The sequence below is a fragment of the Clarias gariepinus genome, chromosome 23 (genome assembly GCF_024256425.1).
Source record: "Clarias gariepinus isolate MV-2021 ecotype Netherlands chromosome 23, CGAR_prim_01v2, whole genome shotgun sequence".
Lineage (NCBI taxonomy): Eukaryota > Metazoa > Chordata > Actinopteri > Siluriformes > Clariidae > Clarias > Clarias gariepinus.
In genome coordinates, this window is record NC_071122.1 from 4364094 (window position 1) to 4384986 (window position 20893).

Consider the following 20893-nt stretch of genomic DNA (forward strand, 5'->3'; position numbering starts at 1 on the left):
ACACGAGTGTCTTTAGCGATGTTTATTCCTTTTTTTTTTGATAAAACTGTAGCGGAAGAGAGAGGTTGATTTATGTAAACCGCTGTTTACGGAAGTGTAGTCCAGTGCAGGAGATGCATTGTGGGTAATGCAGTCCAGTGTGTGTGAACGCGAATGTGAGATTTAAGTTAGGATATTGAGCCTGAGTTTTGTTCTTCAGTAGTTTTTTTGGTTGGATTTAAGTGCAGGATCCACCCAAAAGTTTGTACTATAACCTGACATTGCAGAAAATTAAAGAACGGGCATCGACCAGTTTGTCCATCTCATCATTACACGAGCATGGATTAACGAGCTGTTACGCTGTCGCGAGCAACATAAAAAAAGCAGAGAAGCTTTAATAATTTAGAGGAGAACAACAGTCTTTCCATTAATGTTTGTGTAAGTGTGTTAAAACGAGAGAAAAAAGTTTTAATGTGTAAGATGAGAAGGGGGAGACAGGAGGGGCTGAAAGCAAGAGTCTCCACTTACTCTAGCCTCACACACACACGCACACACATACACAGCGCCTGTGCACAAAGGGAAACGCTTATCTGACGGTATTTATTTTTTACTTTTTTGAAAGGTAACGTGCAGGTTAATTTGTTTTATTTTTACTTAATATTTTGTATTAATAATTTTTATGTATTTATTTTTTGGGGGCTGTATAACGAATAATTTAAGTTTCCATTATTTCTTATGGGAAAATTAAATTTGGTTTACGTGTGTTTTGGAATACGAGCCCACTTCCGTAACGAATTGTGCTCATAATCCGAGGTTCCACTGTATATAAATGAAGTTCCTGTTTATTGGATATCTGGCAACCCTTTTCCTCAGCTCAACTAATTACACAGACTCTTCAGATGTCGGTTTTCACTTTGAAGCTTGTATTTCCTTTTACCTAAATGTTCCCACGTGTGTATTCTTTTTAACTCACTTCCACGAACAGTAATCTTATTATATTACATGATTTTACGTATTTGTGTGGGCGGTATTTAAAATTACCGGGATGGAATCCCCGGTTTAATCTGGCAACCCAATGATGACGTAACAGGCCCTTGCTGATAGCGTTCCGCTGTTAAATGAATGTTCTTTCAATTTCTGAGCATTCTCCTCTGGTTTTTAGTGGGACGAGATACAGTTGACAAGGTTGAAAACACGGGTAATGGTTAAATAAACTTCAATAAACGTTTTAGACATCGAGAAGGCGAGATAACGAAGAATTTCAGGTGTCTATGAGCGGAAAGTTTATTCGGCTCTACCCTGTATGCTAGCTAGCGGTTAGCATTACACCGGTCGCTGACTGCTAGCTCGTAGACAGCTGTTTTTTTTGTCATCGATATGTACGTTATTACGTAAATTTTAATTCATGCTTCATTAAAATTATCTCACAGCATAACGGTGACGTGTTGTATTAGTAATGTTCGATTTGGGAACTGGAACTTTAATTAAATGGCGGGTTGGGTGAGCGCGCGCCGACTGTGCAGTCGGGTGGCACTGCGCTCGCGAGCACCACTGCATGACTCCTGCGCGCACGTCAGGTGAGAGAAGAGTTGCGCATGCGCTGTGAGTTAAGTTAGAGGGACTTAATAATACAGTAAAATAATGTCTATCAAAGAAAACACATCTAAATTTGATGCTTTAGGTTTTTTTTCCTAATGTGATACGTCTCACATAAGTTTTAATTTAAATAAATTAATTTTATTATAATTATAATAACTTGATACATAGCATTTTATATAGCATTTATAACAATACAGTAGTAACAATAGATGTGAATCTATTATCATAAAATATCATATCTTATCTTATATTATATTATATTATATTATAGTATATATTATTGTTTATAGGCACCTTGCAGTGTGTGCAGTCTTACCAAGGAAACCCCAACAATGGACGCAGTACTGGACCCCAAGGTCAGCCTCAGCAGCACCGACTCGAAGCTTTATCAACCTTGCAAACAAGAGGAAGCAGTACTCAGAGCGGCGCATCATGGGGTCTGGGCAATTACATACATTCTGTATAAACAAATCCTCTGGTATGCTTTTGATCAGTGGGATTTAAGTGCACATGCATGTTTTTGATCTTTATCACAACCCAATTTCATCTATTTACAAAAGCATTAAAATGTATATATGCACTATGCTGTACTTTATACAGACTGCCAAACCCAAAAAAAGTCACAATCTGGATTTAACTAAGTGAATAGTTAAGAGGCTTCCACTGGATAATTACTGCAGTGCTTAATATGGTCAGGCGCAACAGACCTAACTGATGCAGTGAATAGCTTCTCATTTCTTACTCAATCATGTCAGAAGTTCCTACGGTCAGGGCAAAGATGTTGCTCCGTTTCGGAAGGGTCAAATTATTGGCCTATATCAAGCAAGGAAAACAACAAAGGAGATTGCTGAAACTACTAAAATTGGTTTAAGAACTGAAAAATGTTTTATTAAAACCTTTTTTAAACCTATTAAAAAAGGATAGAGGTGACCCATCATCTTCGAAGAACAAACATGGTCAAAAAAACATTCTGAATAGGTGTGCAGAAGATAATTTAAACGCTTAGTGAAATCAAATGAACTCATGCCTATCTTGAAGCGAAATTAATGTAGATAATAATAAATGTTAAGGTGTTCCTCTTCATCCAGGTCAGAACTAGATTTATTCCACTTTTTGGTAAAGTTTATAATATACAGTATAAGTTCTTGTTTTGGACAAATTTATGAAAATGTCAGTTCTTCATGTGTTACTCTCAAACCAAGCACTTATCAAGATATGTAGATATTTGTATAGCAGTATATGTACTGTATATAAGTGATTTAATTAATATTTTTTAGTGTTGGGTTTAGTGCTACATTTGATGCTTCATTGTTTATTGTTTGTTTTCTTTATCAGATACTCAATGCAGGAGATGTATGAAGTCGTAGCCAATGTAGATGATTACAAACACTTTGTTCCGTGGTGTCAAAAGTCCCAGACGGTAATGAAGAGAGCAGGCCATGCTAAAGCCCAGCTGGAGGTGGGGTTTCCTCCAGTGGTAGAGAAGTACACATCCATGATCACCAATGTTCGCCCGCATCTCGTCAAGGTACGTCCATGCAGCTTGCACAGTCAAAAAACATGTTAACATCTTTACATCATAAGTGTCCACTACATAAGGGCATCTGAAGCCTTTTTAGAGTTGTAGCATTGTAGCTGTACGTTATTTGACCTTCATAAATAATAAAAGATTAATATAAACATAGTCTCCACACAACTTAATCTTACTAACAATTACTAGTAAAAGAATTAAGCATGATGTCAAAATATTGCTTTTTTTCCCACTGTTTTGTTTAAGAACCAAACCTAAATTTGCATCATATAAAGATTTCTGCCTAAGATTTCTGTTGATTTAAGCCCTCATCCATCCAAAGGGTTCGTCTTATCTATCATACTTCACTGGAGCTTATAATAAGGGTGTGTTTTAAAAAAAAATACAGGACTGAAACACACCACAGATTGCTTTGTTAATATCCTTGGCGCTTCTTTATTTGGGTCGTGTTTAGCAAAGTTATTTTCCTGCAGTTTGCTGAAGTGTGCTCCTTACATGTTTTCCTCTTCAGGCCGTGTGCTCAGATGGGAAACTTTTCAACCACTTAGAGACAATATGGCGGTTCAGCCCAGGCATTCCCGGATATCCCAGGACCTGTACTGTGGATTTTTCTGTAAGTACCTTCTGATTTTAGGTTGTACACTGATGTACAAAATCAGGCATGGACCAAAAGCTGAAAAGCCAGCCACTTTAGACCGTATAAAACCTACAGTGGGGAAAATAATTATTTAATCTAGATTGAGGTGGTTTGGACATGTTCAGAGGAGAGATGGTGAATATATCGGTAGAAGGATGCTTAGGTTGGAACTGCCAGGCAGGAGGTCTCCAAAGAGGAGATTTATGGATGCAGTAAGAGAGGAAATTAAGTTAGTTGGTGTGAGAGAAGAGGATGCAGGGGATAGGGTTAAATGGAGGCAGATGATTCGCTGTGGCGACCCCTGACAGGGAACAGCCAAAAGACAAAGAAGGAGAAGGTCTATAATTTATATCATAGGTTTATTGTAAAGAATAGACAATATATTAACCAAACATCTAGAAAAAGCACATGATACAATGGTTACATGTACCTTCTTGAGGATCCGGACCTTTCGAGCACTTAAGGATTTCAGTCCATGCGTAAACCACACCACGTATTGTGTTACCAATGGTTTTTTTAGGCGACTGTGGACCCAACTGCCTTGAGATCATTTACAAACTCCTCCTGTGTAGTTCTGAGCTGATTCCTAATTTTTCCAATGACTATCTTTACCTCATAAGGTGAAATCTTGCATATAGCTCCAAACTAAGGGTGATTGATGGTTATTTTGTACTTGAGATTTAAATGGAAGATTCTATGGACAGGTGTCTTTTATACACATTTACACATTGTTATAAGCACCTTCTTAAGTTAATCTGTGTACCACATGAGCACATAACCAATTTGTGGGAGCCAGAAATATTGTTGGTGAAAGGGCTTCAAATACTTACCTTACTCACTGAAATGCAACTCAATTTATTAAATGTATATTTAATATAAATTACCTATATATGTATATGTAATATTTTTGTTTGGTATTCTGTCTCTAACCTAGGAGAAAAATGATAGACCCTTCATTTCTTTGTACGTGGAAAAACTTACAAAATCTATAGGGGGTCAAATAATTATTTTACTCACTTAATATTAATCTATAATAGGAAAGGGAATAGGTATAATAGTAATGTCAGACAGGTCTGTGGTGAACTACAAATCCAGTCGCTAGAATTTAAACAAAACACAGTACCTGCTCATGCCTTTTTATAAGTCTTTCAGGGGATTGACTCCACATGCACACATTGGTATGAGGCTGTTCCGGTATAGGGACAGAAGAGGAAAAACAAAAAAACAAAAAAGCAAATAAATATTTAAAAAGAAAAGAATGTTTCAGAAAAGAGAAACTATACAGGAAAGGTAAAGAAAAAATATCCAAAATATCTGAAATTATCAATTATATATATAAAAAAAACTAATTTTTATTTATATATTAGATATTTGAAAATAAATAAAAAATGATTCACACACAAGTACCTAATCCCATCCCTCCCTCTCTTACACATCCTGGTTCACATCCTGCTTTTTTCTAGACAGACCTACTGTATCAGACTGGCCAGCCATCAAGCACCAGCCCACCTGTTCAAAACTAGCGTTTGTTTCTGGAAACCTGTCACGCCTCTTTTTAGATACAAACAGGCCGTTTTACTCTCCTGCCAGAATTTCCTACAAGTACCAAGAATTTATAGTTTATCATTCTGCGTAACTTTCTTATAATCCTCCAGCTGTAGTTTTTTTGAAATTTTAATTTTAATTTTTGAACGATGAGAGCACTGCAGAAAAAAAATTATACAGTTTTATCTGAGATAACATTTCCTAACTTACTGGTAGCACTTTGTGACAAGATCTAATCGTTATCAGAGTATAATCCCCAACACCAGTAGCAAAGTAACATGGTTAGGACTAGGGACTTTCCAATACGATATCATCATGATACCCAGATATTGATTCAAGAAGGAATCACAATTTTATAAATATCCCGATTTGCTATAAATCCTTTTTCAGATTTTGTCATAATTCTAAACAATCTAAGCAAATAATTTGCTCCTACCATCATAATGCTGTACTGTACAAATATTTTAGAGAGCACCACCTGCAGGATTTTAAAGGAACAGGAACATTTTACCACTTCAAATCAAACGTTTGAAAATTTATTTGAAAATAGACTCTTATGAACAAATTTCCCTTCTGCTTGTGTAGATCTCCTTCGAGTTCCGCTCGGTCCTGCACTCCCAGCTTGCCACCGTGTTCTTTGACGAGGTTGTGAAGCAGATGGTAGCAGCGTTCGAGAAACGAGCCGGGAAACTCTACGGCCCTGAAACTCGCATCCCCAGAGAACTCATGTTCCATGAAGTGCGTCATAGGTGAAACAGCACGCAGCGACCATGATACACAAGCACGTCACAATTTTACCTGGAAACCTGGAAATGTCTGAGAGCATAAACATTTTAGCATTCATGGAGTTTTTCTAAATTTCTTCTCAGGTATTATGACTGGTCAAAATAGTAGTTATCTTGAATGAATAATCATTCATTTTAAAGCAGCGATATCATGCTTTTAATAGCATACATGAGAACACCTGTTTTAACGCTAACGTTCCATTATTTATTGCGCCCAATGTTGTACTGTCGAATGCTGTGATTACTGTAAAGTGTGATTTCTTGGAAAGAGATAAAGATTTTGTTTCCGTTTCGAGAGCTGTTTTAAGAGCATGAAATAGGGGGATATGGAGAACACATATCACAATACTTGTAGAATTTTACATGAAGCACAGAACCCACAACTTACAGAAGCTTGTATGGTGTATTGTGATGTTCTTTATCCTGGTACTGATCATACTGGCCCAGTCCTGGTTCACATAATTCCAAAGAAACGTGACCATTATAATAAATAAACATCACCAATAACATTTGATTTGACTAAACTCATTCTGTTTTTTTGATAAATCTCAGAATTTCACATACATTATATCTCCTTCTATTGAATGTCACATCACGTGTACAGAACATTTTGAATCACTAGTTGTTTATTTAGTGCTGGATGAATCAGAAGCTGACAGCGTTACATATTGTGTCCTCTGTGAATGTGTAATGTTTTTGTAAAGTGTCTCTAAAAACAGAGTTGAATGTTAAATAAGTAAAGACTCGTAAACCACTCGTGAAAACATGTTTATCAAAAATACATGACAAATAGTTCAGACAAGAAACAAGAGCATTGAGTTGTACAAAATTTGGATCTCGAGATGAAAAAAACTCACAAACATAGGGACACATGTGACCTTAAATAACAGGTAATAAAAATAAAACTGAAATCCTGTGTGCGACTGTTTTACTGCTGTTTGACATGCGGAGAGAAGGAAATTGATCAAATGCAAGTAATTCCTCAGGATGGCTTTGTGTGACACACAAAGCAGGAGACTGTGTGTAGATGGTCACATGTTCCCTTCGATGCAGTTTCAGCATCATGATCAGGCCAGCGTCAGCGTGAGTCGTGTGTTTACAGCGCTCAAAATAAACACACGCTCTGCACAAAACCTTTCATCAAATGCACTGAAATCTAAAACCTGTTCAAATGAAATCCAGAACATCACTTAATCTGTGCTAAAATCTAATCCCGCTGCATGTGACGTGGTGTTAGAAGACGAAAGAGTGTGACGCGATGTTAAAGCTCATCATGAGGTATCTTCAGCGCGTGGTCACACAGATCTGCAAACATAACAGATGGTAAATTAGAACAATTCAGATCAGACATTCATATAGAACTTCAAGTCCCAGGGAAAGTTAAAGCTGATGTTTTTCCTTGTATTTCATATGACAAAAAAGTGTGAATTACTAGTGACATTACCACAGCGACATGAAGCAAATTATAGCTAATGCTTGTGTAAAGTAAAGTTTGAAGTTACAAGCCCTGCCGCTGACAGAGATTTTATTAAAACTGTTCCTGTTGTAATGGTCCCTAAAAACAAACATAAGCCTAATGAGCAACCATGACACAGAGTATGAAAGTGAACTAAGGCAAAAAGCTAACAAAAAAGTTCATCCAATAAAATCTAAAAACCTTAATGTCAAACGAGCCTTAACTTTGAACAAAGCCTTAACAACCATAATGTCAAATGAAAGTGGAAGTCTTGACGCCGAAAGAAAGTAAAATCTTTAACCTCAAATAAAAACCCATCCAGCAAATAAACGCCTATCCAACAAATAAAATCTGAACAAAAGTAAACAAAAGCCAATTCAATACATTCAAACCAACAAAACAAACAAAATCAAAACTGACCAATTGAACAAAAGCCAACCTCCTGAAACAGTGTAGCAATAAATTAAAACCCAACCTGGCGAATAATAGCAGACAAGCTAAGCAAAACCTTACCCAATAAATGCAAACTAGGTTAGCATGGAACTAGGCGCTGGAATAAATAAAATAAATAAATAAATAAATAAAAACATACCTCTGAAAGGAAGCCCACTCAGCAAATTAAACCTACCTATTGAGCGAAAAGCTAACTTAGTGAGCGTAGCTTGTGTGTAACTCAAATAGAGACCCAGGCAGTGAGTAGAACTGCCCGGCTGCTGATGTTTAATGACACTCATGCTTGTTACTAATGAAACAATTAAACCATAACCCCTGAGACTTTAAATGCATTTCTGTGTATAGGGACGTTTTTCTGCAAACCAGTAAGGTCTGTGAACACAACACAAGCTATTAAAAATACAGTAAGTACTTCTGACCTGTTCTCTTGCTGCAGAGTTTGTCTTTAACATTGTCTGTCTCATGAGAGAAGAATTCAATGATTTCATCCTCGTTCTGCTCCACGATGGTTTCACACTGGACGGATTAAGCAAAAAACAGCTCGACTTACTGCTTTTAATTGTTACTAATAATACAGACTGATATTCAGTGAGAACAAACAAATCATCATCATCATAATAATAATATTAAATGGCGATTGAACGGATTAGACACCACTAAAGGAAAAAGAGTTAGTACTGATTACAATGACCAGATAAAAAGACCTTAAAATAGAAAAACTCTTACAGCGAACTTTAGGTTGGCCGTGACTCTCGAGTCATATGAGACGTTTGAAATGTCAGGGGACGTGCCTTCACGTGCCATGAACCTCACATAAATCTTACGGTTCGTAGTAGGATCCATGGTCTCGCCGTAATCCTTCATCTTGTCACACACCCCCTCCATTACCTCGAGGAGATGGCCTTCTGAACGTGCATACGGAACCTGAGATATACACACACACATTAAAGATGATATGAACACACAGACAAGGTGTGGAATAAAAAATAAATAAATAAAGTGGAAGAAAAGAAAAACAATCTTTAGTTTTACATCTTTAGTAGATTGGGTGCCATCCGGATTGATCCTGAATGAACCGGTTTTAATCATTTTCTTGGGGTCTACCTGTCCTATGGCCCACTCCATCTCGTCCACCAATGCTCTGCATGCTAATAACAAGGACCGAAAACACACACTGAGAACTTACACTCATGCAAATAAAAAGTACAAGCAAAATTATATATAGTAATTATTTATTTTTGCATAAAAAGAAAATTAATTTTACTAAAGGAATAAAGTTATATCTGACTATGTTGGAGGGAAAAGGATAAGTTATAATCCTACTCCTGCAGGTTCTCTTTGAGATGATTATCTAAAAAATGTTCAAGAGCTTCAAAACTTTCCTGAAAACAAAGTTCTATAATTACATTAGAGTCAAACATATTGCAACGCCTTCAGTCAAGTTCTGATGCACGCGCACACACACAGAGATAATTTCTTGTTCTTGTTGCAATGACAAATAAGTTTCATGTATTTTGAAAGAACATCTCTCAGCCCTGGAGTCTCTCCATCCTCATCATCCCCTTACCTCCACATCTGATGTCCTGACTCAGCCTGTCTCCCTGCACCAGCACGGTGAAGCACAGTAGAGCAAAAAGGCAGAGCAAAGAGCTCAAACACAGCAGCTTGGCCATATTCACCCTGAGCCAGAAAACACAAGAGAGACACTGCATCATCTCAGCTTCCATCACTCTTTCTCTCTCTCTCTCTCTCTCTCACACACACACACACACACGTCGAAGCTCACATGCTAGAACAAACACTACAAAACTCACATCTAGGTCAAACACACACTCTGTAAAACTCGACACTGAGATAAAAACTTACACTTTTATTGAATGTTATTCAATATTCAGTTACAATGTTGCAGATGCGCTTCATCCACGCGGCTCCATAACACACAACTGATGACGTGACACCCGGCCCGGGGCTGCCCGCCGAGGAGCCTGAGCCAAACGCCGAAGGACCCCGAATACCATTTAACTTATTATTATTATTTTTAAATAAAATAGGAATTAAAATCAATACTCGTTTCGTATTTATTTTATTCTGGATTTTTTAAGTAATCAGATTTTTTTTTATTTATATTGTGCAATGTAATTTTAATGTAGCTATATTTAGTAATGTTTAGCTAACACATATATTCTAGATCAAAACGTTTTAAATAATTAATACATCAAATATTTCATTTATGTGATTAACAAAATTGTTATACGTTAATAGGAAATTTAATATTTCGAATAAATGTAGAAAGCATTGAATTGCAGAACTGCAATGCATCATACAGCCGCTAGAGTGTCTCAAATGAATGGGTGCAAGATGAAAATACACGGCTAAAAGTGATAAAGAAAGATTAGGATAAATATTTTATAATAAATTCAATCTTTATAATTACTATTTTTTTATTCATAAATGTTAATTTATAATACCTCTTTCTGTTATTGTAAAATGATACTTCATATTACTTCAAATGATTTTTACATTAAAGATAAAAAAAGAAAGAATGAATGATGCGTGTTATATTTATGTAAATAGCAAATGTATCAATTTACCGAGATGCATAAACAGTTTGCATTTTATTTTTAAGACATAACAGTACGCCCATAACAGTACGCGGAGGCTGCGCAGCCTTTCACTCTGCGCAAATCAGGCGGAGGATGAGCCGCTCGAACGCTCCCGATAGGTCTCCCCCAACCCGGATATTCCAGTGTTCCGTCATGGTCGCTGAATAATAACAACAATAATTTTGAAGAGGCTTTGCACTTTTTTTGAACATGTACCACCGATACTGCAGACGAGCTGTTTTTATCCACGTGCAATGGATAGTAAAGGCGGACTTGCCGATAAGGTAATGTATTGAGTGTTACGTGTAAAACATGTCCTCTTTCTTCTTCGTGCTCGCGCAGCGTGTGTGGATGTTGGGTATGGAGGATGCTATGTTCAATGGCTTTAAACGTTCACATGGGTTTACGAGTCCAGTGCTCGTAATGTTAATGCTGAATTACTTTTTAATTACTGATTAAGTGCTGAAAGATATGTATTTAAATGATTGAAAATACAGACCCAGTAATCTTTTCAGCTGTATTAGTCAGTTTTAATTATTATTATTATTAGTACTAGTAAGAGTATAGCACCTTTTATTTGGTTAAGAAGTTAAAGCAGTGTGCATAAGGATAAAGATGTGATAAGGAGTGTAAAAATGCCTGTTTTATTCTGTATATTCTTCTTCTTATTACTATCTTTCCTGTCACAGTCCTTACTCGACCTCTGCAGTCAGACTGGGAGTTCTGCAGAAGGTGAATGAAAAGTGTGAGCGCTTCATACAGCAGCGATTTCCTCACTTTTCCATCCTTTACCACACTCTGAGGAAAGGTAAGAAGTACAAACAACCCCATCCTGCGTCTGGAAGCCTCGCTGGCTCGACTTCTGGTCTCTGCAGCAAGAGTGTGTTTCTCACTGCGTCTGCTTTACTTCAGTCAAATAATCATAATCATAAGCAGTTATGAGTTTGTACAAACATCATGATTTGATGAAGTTATGATTGAGGAGCCGTGTGGTTAGGAACTATTCCCTGCTGATTTTGACATGTCACTTTTAACATGTAATATTATACACAAGAATTTTTGTTTCTGAGTGGAAACTAATCTGATCTCCAACCTGAAGATGTTTTCTAAAGTCTAGCTGTCATTATTAAAGCTGATGCTGCTCATGCTGAATATAAGAGATCGACTGCTTCATCAGCTCGCAGACGGGATCTCCCAGTTTAATCAGTTTCTCGCTTATCTTCAGGCTTTCGGCTCCTGTTAGAAGACGTGAAGGAAGTTGGCAGAATAAAGAGGAGCATGTGGAGTAAGGAGATCCACTACAGAGAGCTCCCTTATCGAGAAATGAAGAGGCTCGTTCTGGTAAGTTCACGTTTCACATGCGGCTTCCATAAATCAGGGAGAAGAGCTCTTAAGTGTTAAATGGATGTGTTTAAATCAACACTGAATCCCTCTTCCTGATCATCCCGCATGATCCGGAAGGTATTCAATGTTCTGTATCATCTAATCCTGAGCTAATGTGACTTAATAAGAACAGTTTACAGTTTAATGACTGAGTATCTAGTGGGGTGTGTGGGCTGAGGATCTGCAGCATGTCAGTAAAGACGTCACACTCATGTGTGATTATATCATGCATCATATTTATTAACACACACACATACGTGCTGGAGTTGATGCTTGGTCTGTGATTCTCTGTTTCTCGCTGTGTTTCAGTTCCGACGTGACATGGTTAAAGCCATCCCACTGCTGGTGATCTCACTTCCTCCCTTTGCCATCGGCCTGGTGCTCGCCCTCATGTGAGTCGGGTTTTGAGGAAATCATACTTAAATGACTTAAAGTGACACAAATGTGTATTTACAAACAAACTAACTTTTCATTTTCTGAGGACAGTTTATAAGTAAACTCATTTTTTTCCAGATTTTTCCAGTGCCTTATGTGCACGCGTGTGTGTGCGCACGTGTGTGTGCGCACGTGTGTGTGTGTGCATCCTGGGACATCGACCTGTCCAGGGACAGCAGATCAAATTTAGCTAACTCGGGCAAGTTCCCTAGGGTTACTAGGGACACTCTCTTAAATGCTAAAGTTGAACAAATAACAAAAGAACCATCATCTTCGAAAATCATCTGTTTTAAATTGAATTGTATTTCACATGCAGTACTGTTTCATACATACAGTGCATCACTGATTGCATATTATATTTACTTGTTTACTTTTTGTCAAATTTGTACTTGGATCGAATTCCCTAATTCTATACACAGTGTCAATACCTCAGTATTTAATTTAGAGCATAAACAATGTTCCTTAGCTGTTTATAAAACACACACACACACACACACACACACACAAGAACTACAGTCAGGCTAACTGACTTCTCAGACTCCTATCTATGGACTTCACACCCATGTATCGTTATTTGACACGCCTGCTGTTGTCTGGGTTGCACACACACACACACACACACACACACACACATACACACACACGTTGTTAGTTAAAGCTTATGCAATCACATTTACGTTTTCAAGAGATTTTATTTATTTTCATTTTATTTATTTTCATTTTATTTTATCAACCAGTGCGCCTACCCGGTTTTCCCCACTAGATGTCGCCAGTGTGCGGTGTTTGGGGTCAAGTCTTCTGAAACTGACTTTTTTTTTATTGATTCAACTTTGTGACGGAGAATTCCTTCTCTTTTTAGTGAGTCGAATCATTTTGTTCGACTCACCTGTATGAATCGACTTCCAAATAGCTAATTTCCATTCAAAACTGTGTAACATATTTCAGAATATTTTTATTTCTTTGTGAAAAATGCCTGTAATTCTTTATTTTTTCTTTATTTTTGCTTCTGTTTACAAAAGTAACATTAGAAAATATCTATTAAAATAATAAAAACCAACAGCTCACATGGTGTAGAAATTTCGAGAGAATGATTTAATTTATTTAGACATTAACAAATAAAACATCCACACACAGTCGGCTCTCAGATCTGACTCGTTGTCTAAAGACATCTTAATAGTTAAACTTTTAATTTAAACCTCTTTAAAAGAGTTTGTGTCCCATCTCACAACCGCGTGGCTTCGTATAAAAATAGTTCACATCCGTGTCTCTGATTAAGGTGCGAAAGCGTGTCGAGAAAGTCCTCACTTCCTTTTTTACTCTCCAGGTGTTTGTTTCCACGTCAGCTGTTGTTTCGGCATTTTTGGACACCGCAGCAGCAGAGAAAGTTCCAGATGATTGACCGCATGAAGCGCTCTCAGTGTCAGGCCAAGATCTTGGACAGCCTGGTGCTGACGGTGCCGCGTGTGAGCAAGGCTCGTCAGAGAACCCTGCTCAACCTCTGCTCCAAGGTCCAGACATGTTTAGTGTTTTTATGTTATTGTTTACTGTTTTTATAAAGAAACCGTAGACTGAGTGATGTTTGCACACTGAATCACAGTCTCAGTAAATGCACAGATAATTCTAACAGGTAGCTTAGAAGCCAGACATGATTATTTATACTGTCTTTTCCACTTTTTCTTGTAGTTATGATCTGTATTTTAAAATGTATTGCAATATAAGTAGTGCCTTTAATATCATACAATGGAACCTTGGATTGCAAGTGACATGCTGTGAGCGTTTTGCAAGACACGCAAATTTTTTAAATAAAATTTAACTTGGTTAGTCTGCCGACCATCGCCTCCCAGTGGCGCAGTGGTAAAGTGCTCGCCCTATCATCCGGAGATCGCTGGTTCGAACCCCGGGTGATGCTGTTACCTCTCACAGCCGGCGGTCTAGAGAGAGCTGATTGGCCGAGCTCTCAGGGGGGAGGGATGAGAGGTACTCGAGCTCCCACATTAATCACGGCTCTACAGCCAGTCAGGTGTGTCTGTGAGCGCACGCGGAAGGAGCGGCTAGCGCTTTCCTCTGAGTGTGTTACTCCGCCCCTAATGGTGCGTGAGCAAGCAGTACAAAAAGATGCGGTCGGCTGACATCACTGCGTTCGAAGGAAACATGTGATAGTCTTCGCCCTCCCGGCTGAGTGTTAGTAGTAGCCTTAATGTGGAGCCCCCTAGTGACGGGGAGGAATTGGACAAGACTAAATTGGGGGATAAAATTTAAAAAATCCAAAAAAAAAAAAAAAAAAGGTCTGCCGACCATCATGTGATTACAGCTGAGCCAATGGTTCTTCTCTCTCTCGTGCTGCAGGATTGTGGGTAATCATCTCCCACGCTCAGTCTCAGTGCGCATGCGTCATTTGTATAGTCAACATCCGTGCACATGTGTACTGTTACCTACAACAGTGTGACATTGTTTGTTTTATGTGCAAGTGTAGTTCAGTTCAATTCAATTTTATTTATATAGCTTTTTTAACAATTGTCATTAGAGCGAATCAGCTGGACACAATAAAAAAAAAATTTTAAGTTTGTATGGAATGTGAACGTGTATGATTCAAAATTCTCTCCCTGAGATGGCAATAGGAAGAAACCTTAAGGAACCAGACTCAATTTGGGTGAAACGGAAAGCAGGAATTGATCTGCATTTATACTTTGTGTTAGGTGGCATCCAGTTCAGCCATAACAGTTGATGTTATTTGATGTTAATATGGAGTCCAGGTAGTTATTAGAGGCTCAGGTAGACTTGTAGGAACACACGGTCTCCAATGACGCGCAGGCACACAGACACAAAGAGCAGAGTCTTGAGCAGAGAGAGAAAATGGATTTTTAACCTCTCTAATGAGACTTGCTTTTTTCACGCGCACTGTACACACAAGCATACAGACACAAAATAAAAAATGTTTTACACACACACACACACGTGATCACAGTGTTATTGTGACAGACGATTACCCACAATTCCGCAGCGCAAGAGAGAGAAAAACCGTTGGCTCAGTTGCAATCACGTGACGCTTGGCGTCAAAACAAGAAGCGCATGCGTGAGACATGATACTCGGTACTTGTAAACCAAGACTTGTTCGTTTTCCAAGTCAGATTTTATTAAAAATCCTTGCTCATCTTGCGGAACACTCGCAAATTGCGTTACTGGCAATCCGGGGTTTCACTGTACATTATTATCACTACAACTTACAAATAAAAATAAATACTTTTAGTAGTTTTCCATACGAGTAGGATTGCTGTAAAACTCTTAATTTGGTACGAAAGGTTACCAATGTTGTCATGTGATCTCATTTGCCTCTAATTGGATAGATAGGTTTAAAACAAGCTCCGCCCACAGGTTAACTTGTTGAGCGTAACGTTAAACTTGTTCTGCAGGTTCAGGACGGGAAACACCCCAGAGTCTCTGAGGTCCATGGCCTACGGGATGTCTTCTTCACGACCTCTCCACTGGGCATGCAGTGTCTGAAGCCTCCTCATCTGGTCAGTGAGTGTGCAGCAACGCCCTTGCATTATGTTTCCCCCATTTGTTCTTTCCTCACCTCTTGTCAAAATTCATGATAACATTATTAAAAAGGACGATTTATACGCAAGATCCTGAAGTTCAATTGTTGTTACTTACCGGGAGTTTATTATTTTCCTACAATGGCACGTCCTGGAGTGTTTTATCCCTCTTATGATACAGAAATTCACCATCACGATGGTTTATTTATTAAAGAACAACACGTCATACTTTTTATCAGCTTGAAGTCGCAATTAAGTTCATGTCAGAGAGATGGCTACTGTTGTCACTACATGTGCTATTACAATAAATTTTTGTAATTATTGTATGAACTAGATGATTAGCTCATTATTAGTGATATCATGATATTATTAAAAATCAGAATCAAATTGAAAGCTGTAGCTGCTTTTTGTTTTCCTAGTTTTTATTCATTGTCTCTTGTTCTTTGTCTTCTCTTTCCCTCTTCTAGAGGTTGTTAGGTTCTCAGTTCCCTGTAATTGTGTGGTTTCCCAGCTTCCTGGTGCGGAGGCGGCTCACCACCAAAGCCCTGGACCTGCTCTATCTGGACCGCGCCCTGCTGTGCCTCGGGCTCGATCAGCTCGATGAGGAAGAAATAAGTCAAGTACGAACTTCTCTTTTTGTTTAACAGAAAGTTTTGGCACCCACAGTTCTAGAGTTCGAGCACAAAATCTAGTGAGATGTAAAGGAGGCGCTTCTCAAGGGTGGTGTTGTGTTTGATTGAGTCACATCATGTAGATGATTTTACTACACCTTACATTTGATAGATGGCATTTGCATTACGTTTGTAACACAGAAATGTAAGAAAGCATCATTTGATGTGGCTGGCAAAACTTTTGCAAACAGTGATATATATTTATATAGATTTTTTCATACTCTTTACACTCAGGAACCTTGTCTTTATTTGAGAGTAACTTTAATATTCAACGACTAGGCATGTGACTTTCGAGGGCTGAACACTGGCCGGCTGACCTCCAGTCAGTGTAAAGAGTGGCTTCATCAGTGGCTGGAGTTCTCCGCAAAGGTCAAAGGTCAGTCATGTATGTGCTACTCAAAAAGGCACTAATAGCGCCCAATTTTTTGTTATGTGATTGTAGTTATAAATGTGTTTTTTAAGGTACGTTTGAAAATAGTAGGGCTGCAACTAACGATTATTTTGATAATCGATTAGTTGGGCGATTATGTTTTCGATTAATCGGATAAAACCTAACCGCTTCTTCAATTTTATATTTTGCTTATACATAAAAAAAAAAAATCATAATTCAGGATATTATTTATGTATAAAAATGAATTTTTAAAAATGCAAAAGCCACATATAGAGTTTAATAATCTTTAATTTTGACATTTTAAACCTTAAATGAAATGTATATAATATATACAGTATAAATAAATAAATACACTGATATTTTTAGTTGATAAGATATAAACAGCTAAAATAATGTAATTTTGTATAATAAAACTATGTATGCATAAGTAAAACCACAGTAAATTACAAGTTAACTTTGTAGTGGACTATAAAAAAAACTGTAGAAATGCAAAAAGCTGATAGTCACAAATGTACTGTTATTTGCGTTCGCTGAAAACCACAACAATCACTAAATGTAATATTCTACTGTTATTTGCACCGTGTAATTTAAGATAATCTAAAATAGCGCCATTTAACTAATCACTATTGCTCATGAGGTGATTGCGCAATGTGATGCTAGCGAGTAGCACGTGAACAGATGTAGCGCGCGACTGTCCCGAAGTTAGCAAACAGTTTAAACAAAAGCACTTAAACTATACAACTTTTACACGATGAAGAGATACAGTTTTTACTGACCCTGCTGACGTTTCGCCATCTGTGACACAACATGTTTTCTTTTTAAGTGTTCGTGCATGACATGCCATGAAAGCTCGGTCTTGCATAGCGTGCAGGTTACCGTCTTCTTAGAGGCGTTTAATGTCTGGGACATCTTAACGTGCTTTTTCCTGCAGACGCTTTTGTAACCTCCATTGCGCGAGCGACTGTGTACAGGTATCTGTGTGTATTTGTGCATCTTGTGGTTGCGCTCCTCAGTGACGTGAGCAGCCCAACTAATCGATAACGGCATTCGTTGACAACTAATTTCATTATCGATAATTATCAATTTTATCGATTAGTTGTTGCAGCCCTAGAAAATAGTATATTGTTTTAGACATAATATTACAGACATGACAAATATATATATATATATATACAGAAACTTAGTTTTGAGGTCTAACAGCATCCTCCCTATATTCTTGATCCCATTCAATTGGACTCTTACCTGTTTGGTCACCTGAAAGCAGCCCTATGAGGATGAAGATTCACTTCTGATGAAAAAGTGAAAATAGCAGTGCATTCGTGGCTCAAAACTCAGTCTAAAACATATTAATGAGGGAATATGAAAGCTTGTTGACTGATGGACATGGTGTATTGAAAAGCAAGGAGATAATGTTGGAAAATGATGCATTTGTTTTATAAATTTAGTCAAATAAGTGCGGATAAATTTCGACTCACCATCGGATTTTTACACTGAGCGCAGTTAATCTATACACATTTATACACAATAAATCCAGGGTTCTTCAGTCTGTGGACTTTGATCCGACCTGAGCAGGAGATGCACCTGAATCCACTTGTTTAATCAGTTCATCGCGGTTAACTATAAAGTGTACATAGAGTTTATACAGTTGGTATAACTGTATAACGCATAACTAGTATAACCGCCTGAAGCCATACTGGCTCCTGCAGATAACACTTAGGACCTCTGATGTAGTCAGATCTTTTTTAGCTCTTTGAAATACTATCTGCCCAAGAGTTATGTAGCGAATAAAAGGGATGAATCAGTTTACACCAGTGACCAAGTATCTCAATTATTAAAGATCTTAAATCATTAAGGAAATAAACATCTTTCTTTATTTCACATTAGACCATTCCTGCATGTAGCTTTCTTCTGATATATTCACAGATTTTCCTTCAGATGTTTGTTTTTTTCTCACTCCACAGAATCTGAAATTTCGCTCTTACTGCACAGTATGACGCTGCTCACGCTCAACTACCCACCTGTGACCAAGTGACCTAAACACAAGCCCCGTATCACGTCTCCTTCCTCCTGTTTGCTGAACAAATCTCTTCACCTCGACTCACTGCGGTCTTCATCTCAACTCTGTAATGTTTACACACTTGCTTTTTAATCCCTCCATCACAGCATTCCACTCACGGTCCTGTTTACAGCGTGCTGCCAAACCCACTCGCATTTAAAGCCTGCAAGTTGAAAGCCATTTGCATAAAGTGACTCACTTTATTCCTGTTTCAAAGACCAAATTTGTGAAGAAAATTGATGGTCTGTGTTTTTGTTACGGCACTAATGTTATTTGGTGTGTTTGTGTTTAAGCAATTTCATTTGATATTATAATTTTAGACTTTAATTTTCATACCTCAGTTCTGTTTCGGTCAGTGATTTGTTCAACCCTCTTACCATTCTTTATTTAATCTCAGGTTACGTCTTCACTATTATTTCCATTTTGTATTGTTCAAATCTTTTTTTTAAAAATAATTATTCATTGTGAATTTAAGAGAATATAATATTATAAAAGATGAGATAAGAAGTAAGTGTGGTGTTTTATTGTCCATATATTGCCTCTGTTAGAATTTGTTAAACAGTGTTGCATTAAACAGCCATGCTGATATTCAGTAGGTACAGTATACAACAGTTCCAAGCACCATTTATTACCTACAGATTGTTGTTGTTTTTTTTCAATTACCCCAGCTATTTTGCTCTGCCAAGACATATACTTCCACAACTGGTGGAACTAACTAACTGCCTCTGGACGACAGTTAGTGTAATTAACACTAAAATTGGTTGTAATTTCTTACAGGTACTCTGTAGCCAAAAGGTGAGCAGAATAAACCATGGAGGTGGTGGAAAGTCCTGAGAAACTTAGGAGATTTACTTTAGTTTTTGTTGGTCTTTCAGCCATCTGATCCAAGATTTACTTTATATTACCGCTTATTCTGCTTTAGAATATCAGCTCCAGGGTTGAATCTCAAATAGTGTTAAATGGAAAGCTAGTGTGCTATGTAGGGTGTACAATCCCTTGTCCAACACATCAAGTAGTGCCCTTGATCAGGGGTTAGAAAGGGATTTGGGGAACAGTCTGGTGTTGGGTTCAGAGGAAATTCAGAAAAACTTAAAAGTGATCACTAAGGGAGACAGCATGTTGTTTAAGATGGCACAATGTTATCAGATGTGTGTTCTTGCTAAGAGTGCTTCTGTGACTAGTTTTGAATGTGGTTTTTTGGCACGCAGCTGCTCTCTCCTCCTACAGTATTGCGGACTGTATAGACCTACTTTCATTCATGCTGTGACCGACAGTTAGTCTTATTAATGATTGTATTGCTCTGTTATGTAAAGGGATATATAGTTAAACATTCCAGTGCTGTTACTGTCTATTATAATTAACTTGTGGAACTATCAGTACAACACAAAAGATTCAACACAAGATTCCTTTCATATACAAACCTGCCTATTAACTGCCTGTTTCATGTATTTATTTCTTACACAGAACTTACCTTAATAGCACTCTTCATTACACAGAATAGCTGCTCTTCGTGTCTGTTGTTTAGATGAACTTTATAGTAGTTATCATAGAACGGTTGGACTAAACAGTTAGAGTAGAATGAGTAAAGGTACAACATTCTCGAGTATTATACATATGAAAACTCTAATTTAAATAGTTATATATATATATATATATATATATATATATATATATAAAATCAGTCAGAAACAACACTTTTTTTTTCTTACAGGTGCACGTATTGGTGATAAACAAGCTTTAATTTTTATTTTTATTTTTTTATTTTTTTAAGAACTGCTGACAATATTTCTCCTAAATTCAAAATATAACTGTTGTATTTAGAGAGTATATTTA

The 20893-nt window shown here is 37.5% G+C and overlaps 3 protein-coding genes across 3 annotated transcripts; 2 read left to right on the plus strand and 1 right to left on the minus strand.

Annotated features, from left to right (window-relative positions):
* Window positions 1–1072: 1072 nt before the first annotated feature.
* LOC128511605 (coenzyme Q-binding protein COQ10 homolog A, mitochondrial-like) lies at window positions 1073–6590 on the plus strand. Its single transcript, XM_053484536.1, has 5 exons — window positions 1073–1556; window positions 1869–2015; window positions 2914–3106; window positions 3621–3722; window positions 5877–6590. Exons 1-5 carry the CDS (start codon window positions 1468–1470, stop codon window positions 6042–6044), a joined length of 699 nt encoding a protein of 232 aa, XP_053340511.1. The 5' UTR covers window positions 1073–1467; the 3' UTR covers window positions 6045–6590.
* Window positions 6591–6831: 241 nt separating this feature from the next.
* On the minus strand, window positions 6832–9961 carry cnpy2 (canopy FGF signaling regulator 2). The gene is made up of 6 exons (XM_053484537.1): window positions 9852–9961; window positions 9553–9665; window positions 9018–9133; window positions 8712–8909; window positions 8405–8501; window positions 6832–7381 (listed from the first exon to the last, which is right to left on the minus strand). The coding sequence occupies exons 2-6, from the start codon at window positions 9656–9658 to the stop codon at window positions 7338–7340; spliced, it is 561 nt and encodes a 186-aa protein (XP_053340512.1). The 5' UTR covers window positions 9659–9665; window positions 9852–9961; the 3' UTR covers window positions 6832–7337.
* Window positions 9962–10688: 727 nt separating this feature from the next.
* On the plus strand, window positions 10689–19865 carry LOC128511395 (LETM1 domain-containing protein 1-like). Its single transcript, XM_053484233.1, has 9 exons — window positions 10689–10872; window positions 11278–11396; window positions 11814–11929; window positions 12281–12363; window positions 13731–13914; window positions 15817–15921; window positions 16410–16562; window positions 16893–16989; window positions 18966–19865. The coding sequence occupies exons 1-9, from the start codon at window positions 10799–10801 to the stop codon at window positions 19034–19036; spliced, it is 1002 nt and encodes a 333-aa protein (XP_053340208.1). The 5' UTR covers window positions 10689–10798; the 3' UTR covers window positions 19037–19865.
* Window positions 19866–20893: the final 1028 nt, after the last annotated feature.